General features: G+C 37.0%; 1 protein-coding gene across 19 annotated transcripts in view; it reads right to left on the minus strand.

The window, feature by feature from the left end:
• LOC139749073 (uncharacterized) overlaps positions 1-12704 on the minus strand; it is a 298095-nt gene that overhangs the window by 114074 nt on the left and 171317 nt on the right. For all 19 annotated transcript variants that reach the window (XM_071662556.1, XM_071662560.1, XM_071662551.1 and 16 more), the window contains one exon: positions 9252-12160. In XM_071662556.1, the coding sequence (XP_071518657.1) occupies positions 9252-12160 (2909 nt within the window). The remainder of the gene's footprint in view (positions 1-9251; positions 12161-12704) is intronic.

Raw genomic sequence — 12704 nt, forward strand, 5'->3', positions numbered from 1 at the left:
TGTCCCCCTTCCCCATATATCCTTAAGACATACCACAAAGTATTCCACTTGACTCTATCATATGCTTTCTCCAGATCCATAAAAGCTGCACACAACTTCTTACCTTTCACTAAATACCTTTCCACAGTCATTTATACCACAAAAAATCTGATCCACAAATCCCTTATTTCCTAAAACCCTCTTGCTCTTCACTTATTCTTTATTCAGTCACTTCCATCATTCTATCAATTACCATTCTAGCATATATTTTTCTTATAACTGCTACATACATTCTTCGCACCTTTTCCTTTGAACAAAGGAATAATAGCTTTCACCCAATCCTCAGGCACAACCTTCTGTTTCCATGCTAAATTACATATCAGATGCATTCACTCTAGCGCACTCTCTCCTCCAAACTTCAGCATTTCAGCCATAATTCCACCCATTCCAAGTGCCTTTCCTATGTTCAGCCTCATTATTACCCTTCTTACCTCCCTTGCATTCCCTTCCTTTCATCCTCCATACCAATGCATGTAACAACTGCTGCTCCCCTTCTCCCACATTCATCATTCTTCAAAATACTCTTTCCATCTTCCTTTCATTTCCTCCTTACCTCCCTTTTCACTATATGCCCTTGCACTTGCATTCCCTTCCTTTCTTCCTCCATACCCATGCATGTAACAACTGCTCCCTCCCCTTCTCCCACATTCATCAGTTCTTCAAAATACTCTTTCCATCTTCCTTTCACTTCGTCCATTTGATTCAGCAACTCCCCTTCCTTACTTCTCACATTAACATTTCCACTCTTACATTCACCTCTTTCCTTTTTCACCTCCTTCCAATAATTCTTATCCCAAAACTTTTCACTTAACTTTCTTCCAAAATCTTCATTTCCACTTTCTTGTTTTCCTCTATCAGCTTCTTAACATTCCACTTATATATTTCATATTCTTCCCTCCTCCTTTGCTGAACTTTCACTGACACATTCTTATTGAAAAACCTATTATATGCCTTTTTCTTCTCTTCCACATCATTTCTAATCTCTTCTGTCCACCATGCATTGCCCTTTTTATTCCTGTTTCATGACCTTGTATCCAACTACTAATTCTACAGCTTTTAATAGTATTTCTCCAGTACAGCACTCTTCTCTATAGAAACATCATAACTATACTGGTTTCATTCTTATGAGAATGATGAAAGAAAAACTATTTGATTTGGTTCCATCAGTTCCTAAAGATGTAAGTACATCACGGGTTGGATTTGAAACTTGGACAGGGCATCTGACTGCCTCAGTGAAATCTAGAATAAAAGACACACACACCAAGACATTGGTATTTATGTGTGTCCCAATCTTAACTCAGTAGGGGTACCATGGACTTCAATATATCATGTCTCCAATGGAGTGACAAACATGTGATGTGTTTGTCACACCATCAGAGCCATGACAGATTAAAAGTCCATGTTACCCCGACTGAGATGAGGTTGGGCACAAGTGTACACAAGTATAAACAAAATTCTAGTGGATATCTTTAACCTCTGAGTGGAAAAGGCAGTCAGGTGCCCAGTCCAGGATTCGAAAATGACCCATGGTATAAAAATACATTAGTCTGCCCTTCAACAAGTTTCTGAAGAATACAGTACAAAAGACTGAAACTGTTACTAAACTGCCTGGTATGCAAGATCTGTTAAGTATTCTCCAAACTTTCTTCCAAACATGTCTGAGAAAAAAAAAGGGAAGACAAGAAGATTCCATTGTCTTAAATCTTGTGCAGTATGCATCATTAATGGTATGAATGTAAGGGAATTTGAGAAATCTCACAAGGAAATTTCAGGTTTAATATATCTTGCATGAAAACTTGAACCAATAATAAGTTATCAATTCTTGAAGACTTGTCAGTTTTACAATCATACTTCAGAGGAACTTTACTAAGAGATCCTAAGATAATTCAAATCAAAATGTTATACACTGGTTATGATAATGACCCCTACTGCCCCTGAATCATAAAACTGAATAAAACATTAGATGGTAAGATGGTGCTGGTTTCTATGGCAATGAGATCCATCTGAGGATTCACTGATGATACATCTGCTTGAAAACAGCTGATCTCAGTACCATCTGAAGAACACAATACAAGACCTTATTACTGGAACAGCCTATATGCTACAATCACTGCATAAGAAAACCACTTGAATAAACTGTCCTTGATGCTAACAAGGCAAAAATATTATGTCATAACTAAAAGGCAAGAACATAACATGGATCTTGTTAATCAAATACTACACACATGAAGAAGCATCCATCAAAAACTGAACTGACTGACCTTGGATCAGAACATTCAAAACAAATAATTGGCATTGGCATTAATGTCAATAACTTTGAATCTCTATCTGCACTCCTGCATGTATATACTTTCTGGAATATAAACTCTGACACCTGTGTCCAAAATATCATGAAGTCCTCAGAGGTGCTCCAACCAAGGGGCTCAAAATTTTTTCTCTGTTGGACCACTTTTTCAAAATTAAACATAGCTCCTGGGTGAAATCCCTTGATATTGTAGGCTTCTTTCTTTTCCAGCAAAGAACCTGTACCACAGCAGTAAATCTAACTTGATAAGTTAAACATCCTTGATCTATTTGCTAGCCTTAAGGGTTGGGGGTAGGAAGGCTAGTTTTGCACTACATAGTTATCCTCTGGCCTATGTGATATCTTTTTTCAAAAGCTGAGACAGCACAGGCAGCTGAGGCTCTAATATATATATATATATATATATATATATATATATTTTTTATATTTTTTAACCGCCATCTCCTGCATTAGCGAAGTAGCACAAGGAAACAGACAAGGAGTGGCTTAACCCACCCACATACATATGTACATAAATGCCCACACACGCACATATACATACACATACATTTCAACATAAACATACATATACATTTTAAAGTAAACATACACATACATGCACAGACATATACATATATAAACATGTACATATCCATACTTGCTGCCTTCATCCATTCCTGTCGCCATCCTGTAGCATTAAGAACAAAGGTCTGAGCCTTAGAGGGAATATCTTCACTTGGCCCCCTTCTCTGTTCCTTTTTGTGAAAAGTAAAAAAATGGGAGGGGAGGATTTCCAGCCCCCCATTCCCTTCCCTTTCAGTCACCCTCTACAACACACAGGAAATAAGTGGGAAATTAGGTGGCCCATGAATGCATCACAGTCAGGAATGCTAACTGCTATTACAGTCAATGTCTTACTATTCTTTTGACAGCTCTGCTTTCCTTTGTTAAGTTAGTTGTGCCCTCATGCAGCATGTCTACAATTAATTTCTGCCTCCAATATAAAAAAGTGCCATTTCCATGCTTGTCTAGATCTCTGACATTTCCTTTTCAATATGTGTCTAATGCATGTTTTTAAAGTGTTTCTGTTGTTGACTAATTACCACATATCTCTGATGTTTTGACACCCAAATGATTTCCAGGGTAAGAGTGAGATCAAAACAAAAGCAGGCAAGTCAGACAGTGCATGGTAGAAAGAGAAGCTAGTTGAGTATAAGATGTCAGTATGCAAGCATGTTAAGACTTGTATTGGATAGGAATTCTGAAAAAGAAACTCCATGGATCATCCTGCTAGATAATGAGGTACACATGCCAGATACTGACAGACGGAACACAAGCACTGTAAATGGGTCTCTGACACTTAAAGGTGACAATGTCCAACAACTGTACTGCTTAGGAAAGATTTTGTTTAAGCTACCTGCTTTACACATGAATAAGGTGAACACTACCACAAGTAAAGAAACAAACAATCACCGGAGAGACAAAGTGAAGGAGTACATGAGGAAAGACCTAAGTATGCCAGTGACAAATTACGGGTTGTAACAAATATGGAACACAAAGTGAATCAGTACCATGGGAAGCTAGTATCTAAAATTGTGATATGCAACGAGAACAGTGTTTCCAGCAGACCCAACATTAAGTAAACTAGAGTAATTGCTATTTGATGCTCAACATGAATAACCTGTAACACTGAAATGATAGCTGAAAACTTTTTAGGAAATGACCTACTGTGACTTAAGTGTCCATAGAAGAATGAATAGAACTAACTTACAGTGAAAGTGTTTGCAAGTGACATGAAAGCAACTGACCTTCTATGACGGCAGTGTTTTGGAGGAGACTTGACATGAACTGACTTCTTGTAAATGCAGACAACAGCAAAACAGATTAAAAAAATTAGACAACTTCACCAAAAACTTCTTATTCTGATTACCTTGGTTAATTTTCTACCACTGTTGGGGTGTTACCAAGTTTAAAAAAAGAAAAGAAAAGGGAACAAACAACAAGGATAACTATTTTTCAAATAGAGAAATTTTCAGTCCATCTTTTTTCATTCAATCTCTCTCTTTTTCCTCATAAGATCTATGTTACATTCTGAAGACAAGAGGGAGATTTCAGCATTAGATATAATTACAATGATCATTGCAAATTTACATTAATCACAGAGTATTATGAGTATTCATATAAAATGCACATGCTACAGGATCTAGAAATTTCCATTAGTGATGTTTTCATAAAGTTCAAAAAGTAGGTTCTGAATTTTCTCAAATTCCTGTTTAAACAAATCTGTTCTCAGAACTGAATATCAGTGAAAATAGTACCCCTTCAAATGGGATGGTGAAAATGGTGTTGGACAAGGACATCCACGGGTTAACTTGAGCTTAGTTACAAAGTGTCTGTGGCCAGGCCTGTCACAGCTGTGGTGCTTTACCCCAACCAAAGTTGTTACCTATTCATCAACCAACCATAGTAAAAGTGAAAACCTGGGTGAGCTGCATCCCATCTGCCCAAGATGGGGTTCAAACCTAACCCAATGGCTAGTGGTAAGCAACACTAACCACAACATGACCAAGGTACCTGCAACTATTTATATAAAACTATAGATTTTAGTTTCCTTTAAATACCTCATCAGTCATTTTAAATTATTATCTTAAATTTCTTTATTATCTTTATTTATTCCACTGTTATCTCATAATTCATACCTGACTCTGCTGAACATCTGTGTGCACCTAAGGACAGTTTTAAGAGTAACCAACCTTTACAACACTCTAAATGACTTTTTTTTGTCATAACTTTGGTATTGTACCATTTCTTACAATCCCTGAAGTACAGATTTCTGATATCATTCCAGGCCTCATTTTCAATGACACACCCTCTTTTTCCATTTGCTGAATTTCATTAATCATGTATTTGACCAAAGCTGGTATTGTCTGGGTCTCAAGTTGTCACGATTCTGAATATTCTCTTATTTTCTTGTGCACCTTAGAGCACCTGGAAACACAGTCAGAATGGGTCAGAGTTCTTTTAAAAAGTTAGTTACAAAGATTGGGAGCAGCAGCAGCCTGAAGAGCAACCCTTGTGGAATACCACTGAATACCTTATCCCAACCTGAAAAGGTACCTCTCACATTTCCTCTGTTCTCTTCTGCCCCTGCAACTCATTTATAAACATACGAAATTCTTCTACAATACCTGCCTGAAATTCTAAATTTTTTACCAACATTCTGTAAAGGACTGTGTCAAATCATTCGTCTTTCAAGACGAGTATTTTTCATTTATCTATTCATGGTAACCCCAGGACTAATTTCTAAGTAGGTCCTCGTGTTACCCAGGATCTCTTTCCTAAGGCTCCTGCAACCCAAGGCTGTGTTACTTCCAGGGGCAGGGATAAATGAACTCTTTGGAGTTCTAGAGAAATCCTTTGACAAAACTGTATTCCCAAGGTGCCAAAGGTGACTTTTCACTTGCTGTGTAACTTCAAGCAAGAGGAGTCTGGCAACACCAGTGAATTCTATCATGTAAGAAACACTCATATCACATACTGAAAGCCCATGTTTCCCTTAAGCATTTTGGACACTGCTTGATGATGTACATGAGTAAACTGAGAGCCTGTATGCATATGTTCCATCCTGTTTAAATGGTACTAAAACTAAAGATAAAAATAACATAAAGACGGATAAATTGTATGAAAGGATTATTTTCCACTGATGGATCCTGAAACATTAGGTTACATCTTTGTAAAAAGGCCTAACCTATTCTTGTGTTTTCTTTCCTAGCTGATGCATATCCTTCACACATTACTAGACTTGAGCAGATTTCATTCACAAGCGTGATCTCACCAACTCAACCACATCTAGTCTGACATTCTCTGTGCTGTCTCTAACTCCATTTCTCTACAATTAACGGCTAATTCACCTGAATTCATATTACAAGTACTACCTTTGCATCTACTCTCTTTGATATTCTTTTGTTTCCTGTATCTGAATAATGCATGTCTTGATTTTTGGTCTTTCTGTTCTCCCTCCTCTTTTTTCTGACTTACAGACTTTTCTTATTTCCAGCTCCTGTCTCAATTTTACAAACTTCCCATATTCAGTGTCAGGTGTTACCAGATTCCACCTGCATAATATGCATTGCAAATGAAAAGTTACCTTTGGCATGACTGTACAACTGGGAGTACAGTTTTGTCAAAAGACATTCTCACACTAAAAGACTCTATCATTTCCATGCTATTTGGAAGTAGTGCAACCTTGAAGCTGCAAAACCTCCAGGGTAACACAAAAATCCCTTCTTAAAAGGATCCTTAGGAAAATACAAATAAATACAATAAATAAATATGCAGTATCGAGATAACCTGACAATATAAAATTATGACAAACTGTGTACTACTGAATCATCTCGTACACACTTGGAAATGTGGCCAAACCTTCTGCATTTCTTAACACTTATCACAACAGTAATTGCTTTTATAGAGCCTTTTATGTCCTGAATTCATAAAATTCAATTCAACATAAGGCAAATTTTAAATAATACATCAATCTCTTCTTATCAATGCCAACCTTAATACTGACTGGTTATAACAATTGTCACCTTCACAATTCTCTTCACTTTGTCAATACATTTTCTTATTCTTGTTTGCTCAGTCTTAATAAGTAAACCTTTCATGACAGGGAATACGAGAGAAAGATTACTACTGTATCCATCTATCCCCTACATAAAAGGCAACAAAGAAGGATGGAAGCAGGGGATGGAAATCCTCCCCTTTCCAAAAAGTAAAAGGATTTTTTTTTCTTTTCCCAAGGGTCAGGTTACAGATGCTGAATGTACATGGCTGTAACTAGGAAGAAAACAAGAGAGAGATATGCACTATGTGTGATGAGAGAAACCTGAATGATCTAGCTGTGAGTCAAACTAAGCTATAGGTGAAGGGTTGAATGGTTCAGGAATCTCTTCACACAAACCTCTTTCCCATGCTCATTCACTTTCACCATCCTCTTCCCACTCATATAATTTCCTATTTTCCTAAAGCCTCAACAAACCTTCATCCTCGCCTCCACCAAACATCAGACATCACATCAAGCTGCCCCTCTCAGCACAATCACATACAAAAAACATCTCTCCTTAGCACATCAATCAACTAGTACATAATCCAATCCTGCCCATTTTTCATCATTCCTACTACATGTGTACTTGGACCCCTTTTAAAAACCAAATATTCCCAATAATTAGTCCTTTTTCATCACACAACTCTACAAGGCATTCACTATTTTCATTAATATCACTGGGTACCACATGCCCCCCAATTACACACTCAACTGCCACATTGCCAACCCTCACATTCAAATCACCCATCACTAACACTTGATACCTAATATCAAAACATGCTGATACACTCACTCAGGTCTCTTCCGTTGTCCTCTCATTTCCAGGAGCATAAGCATCATCCACCTCTCATTATCCAGTTTCATTATACCCAATCAATCCTTCCACCTCCACCTTGGTCTCCCCCTTCCCCACTACATTACTGACACAGATCCTCTTAATCAGTCCTTCTTTACTCATCTCCATGTGTCTAAACCACTTTAGCACAACCTCATCATCTCTAAGTCAAACTGCACTTGCTACAACAACTCTCTCTTACATTGCTATTCCCTACATAGTCAAATGTCTCGCACCCACTTACCATTCTCAAACATTTCATTTCTGCCATGTCCACACTTTTCCATTCTTTTGAGTTCAAAGTCCAAGACTCACATCCATACAATACTGCTGGGATTAAAATACCTTCAAACAGACACTTGCCTATTCTTCCATATGCCTTAATGCACCAGGAACTTATACCCCTCTCCCATCCTATGACTCACTTCAGATCAAACAGTTTCTTCTGCTTCAAAATCCTCTCAGATATGTAAAGCATTTCTACCTCCAGGTCATCAAAATTCAAATTTACTATTAAACCATCTTATAGCAATCCCTTCCTGCATCTAATCACCTTCTTTTGTTCACATTCACACTCAACTTTCTCTTTTCACACAATTTACCAAAAAGTCAAAGATTCTGGAGTTTCTCTCCACTCTGTCACCACTGCCATGTCATGTAAACAGCATTTGATTCACTTTTCACTTCTCTCTGATGTTTCTTTTTGAATGCATACATTATAACAGTTGTTTATTAAATAAGTCAAAGGCAGTTGAGGGGTAAAAAAAGGAGGAGACCACGAAAAGATGGATAGAGCATTCAATGAATTGTTTAGAGCAACATGTATTTTTGATGATGCTGGAGATGATTTTCAATAGTGGTGAATGAAGGGACTTTGTATGAGAAGGTGTCGGTGCAGACAGAGACATTGTGGTTATTCGTAAACTGACAATAACAAAGGGAAAAGATATCAGTGAGAAAGCCTTTGTTTATTATAGCACTGAATATCTTAAGTTGAAGATATATTTGAGTGAGGAGAGGCTGTATGCACTTAATCCAGACCACATTATAGGAGAATAGCTAGATATGACAGATAATCTCTCCTGCTGAATATCTTAACATTACCAGAACAACATGCCAAGTATCACAGGCCTAAACACCATCTCAAAATTATGACTATATATTGTAACACTTTCACCTCAATATCACTATGCCCTAGAAAGGATTTCTTGCTTCTTCCAAGTTTAAACTACATATTGTTTATTATCATAAGCTATTATCTAGTAATGACAGGCTTTGTGTAAACTGAGATACACTACCAGCCAGTAAGATATCAATATGGTATCATAATTCACCAAATAACTTATCAATGCCACCTCTAATGCTGTCCATGAAAAATATCATACATAATAATCTTATCTGCTACCTTAGTATGGAAAAAAAGAGGTGAATACTAAATATTTTATACAAGCAACAAAGAAATCATGAGAAAATCAAAACAAGAAATTACATACCGATCTCTCTTCTCCCATGACACTCTCCCGTTTCTGTGATCTTCTTGCCTTGTAGGGGTCATGTACATGTGCATCATCTCCACTTTCTGCTCCACAGACAACGCCTCTCTTCCCCAAGGGTGGAGACCTGGATATTCTTGAATGCTTTTGGAAGGGGTTGACACTTTCATCCAGATGTGCCCCATACTGAGGAGATTTAGTATAACTTGTATCTGCCATGGTTGAATTTAGGCTACCAGATCTAATATGACTACTATCATCTGAATCAGGAAGACCAGAGTCAGTGGAACAGTTCATAAACTCCTCAGCAAGACGACTAGCCTCATTGCCAAGAAGCTGAGCAAATTCAAGACTATCAAGCTGACCAATTGTACCTATTGAAGGAACTTTGGGTAGATTTATTTCATTCCTTGCATCAGATGTGCTCTTGGATTTCCTAACTGCACTTTCCTCAGTTTCTAAATCTACTTTTGACAAAGATTCTAGTTTCAGATCTTCTACTTCTTGGTTTACTTCCTCTGATATATGAGAATTCTCATCATTCTGAGAATATTCTGCAACTGATTCAAATTTTTCCTCTGAAGCCTTCAATTCATTGTCTGAAACTTTCAGCCTCTCTTCACAACCATGTATTTTTTCAAATGAAACTTGGTCAGATTCCTTTACAGGTTGTGTTTTTTCTTCTACAACCTCTGGTTCCTCCTTATCAACTTCAGTATCTGGTTGTATACTTTCCTTTCTATCAGATTCTTCTTTCTGAGTTTGAGGCTCCTGCTTACTGATTTCAATTTCTTTCTCAGGAACAGTGACGTTATCTTGTCCACATTCAATATGAAACTCTTTCTCTCTAATCACAGTGTTGTCTTTCACACCAATATCTTTTGGCACTTCATCTGAGTTAGAAGTTTCAGAACCTTGTATATTCTTTTTAAGAGTTGACCTACTCTGAAAAGGATCAAAGTCTGGATCATCCAAAAAATCAAGATTATATCCTTGTTTTGGAGAGGGTAGTTCTTCTTCAGTAGGTTCAATAGGTTTATCCTCAAGCTGATTTACACCCGAATTTAATTCTGAATCTACAGTAATATCTACTGTGTTTTTTGATGAATCAGTCTCGCTTACTTCAGGCTCCTTTATTTGGGCTTTATCTTTAATGACTGCAAAGCCTTTCTTTGTAGGTTCCTTTTTTGCTGGAATGACCTTAACTTTATGCCTGTCTTCTTCTTTGTCATCTGCAAGAGTGAATCCTTCTTTTGGGGGTGAATTTCGTACACTACACTTTGTTACAAATGGATTAAAATTTGGATCCTCTAAATTATCTAAGAAATCTAAGTCATATCCTTTTGATTGGGGAATAGGAAGTTCTTCTGGCTCAGATTTGATCTCTTTCACCCTATTATTGTTTCTTTCGATTATTTTTGATTTTGGAGGGGTTTTTGTAACAGACTGTCTTTGCTGCTTCAACTGAGGTTTTTTACCAAGTTTCCTGGGAGGTTTGCAAACAGGAGTACCAGCATCTTCAAATGTAATCTCAAGTAAATTTTGTGATTTTTCAGACTGTTCTATTTTTTCTGGGTGGATTTCACCATCATCGACTGAGCAGCCATCAACAGACCTATTTTCTGTTAGTAATCCTCTATCTCTGTCTGGTGATAATGACTCTTGATGCTCTCCTTGTTGCCCTTCCCTTTCTGTGAGGTTTTTACCAACATCAAGAACTTGTACTTTAGTTTCAGTATTTTCAGTTGTCTCACTTGAAGTTTTAGTGTCTTCCTTTACCTTTTTTTTTCTGACAGTAGGCTTCAAAGGAGGAAGTTTACAACCTGGCTCAGGGCTTGGTGGAGGAGTACTTCTAACAACGGTCTTTGTGGCAAAGGGATTAAAGTTTGGATCATCTAATCTGTCAAGAAAATCAAGATTATAACTTTTCTTTGGAGTAATGGGTATATCATTTGGATCTATGAAACTTTCTGGTAATGGCCGAGGTTCTTCCGGAGGTGTATCAAATACAGCAGTAGTAGGATTAAATTCCTCTTTGAGAGCTGGCTGTTCTGTATGATTTTCTTTTAAACACTTATCTTGCTGATTCTCTGCCTGATCTCTGGGAAATTCTTTTGCAACTTCAACGTGTTCTAAATTGTCTGCACCTTCACTTTTACTTGTTTCACTCACTATATGAAAAACTTCACTTTTGTTGACTTGGTTAAAAATCTCACTGTCTGGCTTAAGTTCAGAATGGATTTCAGTTTCCTTAAATTTGCTTAACTCAGTTTCTTGTTGTGAACCTAACAAAATTTCATTTTCTTTGACATCACTTTCTCTCAAATCTACTAGTGGTTCTGTGGGAAAATGTTTGCAGTTTCCACTTTCTGGTATTAGATCACTAGGAATGGTACTATCAAGAGTTCTATTTTCAAGAGTCACAACATTACCTGATGTTTGTGTTATAACATCTGATTCTATGTCTTCATTAGTATCACGTTCTACTTTAGATTCAGTCACTTGTTGGTCAACAAGAACTGCCTTCTTGCTAACTGATTCTTCAATAATTTCACTTTTAGTCACTGTTACGACTGATTCACAAATAGTACTTCGTAAATTTTCTGGATGTCCAAAATTTAACTCATCACTTTCTTTATCTACTGCTACCACTGTACTTTCTGAACTAACTACAAGATTGTCTACACCAACTGGAGAAGGTTTTGTCCCTGTATAAGTCTTCTCTTTGTGGACTGGGGTGCTGCTTTGTTCCTTTACATCATGTGATGTTCTCACCTCTTGCTCTGTACCCTTGGCCTCATCTGTAACCAGACTTGGAGAGACAAGGCTGGTTGAAAATGAGTGATCTTTAGTAATGAAGTCTGGGTCAGGAGGCAGATCAACTTCCTCTGCACTTTCGTACTCAGAGTCTGTAAAAGAATAGCCTGAGTTAGATTTAGAGCCACGATGCTTACAGCACAGGAGAAATGACATCCTGAGTACAAATGTGGGAGGTCAATGATATAACTACATTGTTCAATAAGCCATTGTGACACTAATCATGAGATAACTACAAACAATACTTACTCTTCAGTTCAATATGATCTGTACAGATAAATTTAAAAGTTACTGTGGCATATCATCATAATGATAAGCACCATGCAATATATCACCAGATAATATAGGTCAAAAGTAAACTTCAAGCCTATGATGAAAATAATGGATGGGATGATGAATATCACTATGATCCTATCAAGATAATCAAAAGTCAAACAGATAATCAAGCAAAATAGGACACTAGTTAAACATGGTGATAAGATATTAGTCACACAAAAATATAAAAACAATTCTTATCACTTTTATTTTTTTTGGCATAATAACTAGAGTTAAACACATGAAGAAAAAACTTATTATGAAAACATGTTAGTTCCTTAGTTAGAAATGCTTCTCAAATCACAGCAGTAACAAAATGCT

Source organism: Panulirus ornatus, chromosome 6 (assembly GCF_036320965.1).
Source record: "Panulirus ornatus isolate Po-2019 chromosome 6, ASM3632096v1, whole genome shotgun sequence".
Taxonomy (NCBI): Eukaryota; Metazoa; Arthropoda; class Malacostraca; order Decapoda; family Palinuridae; genus Panulirus; species Panulirus ornatus.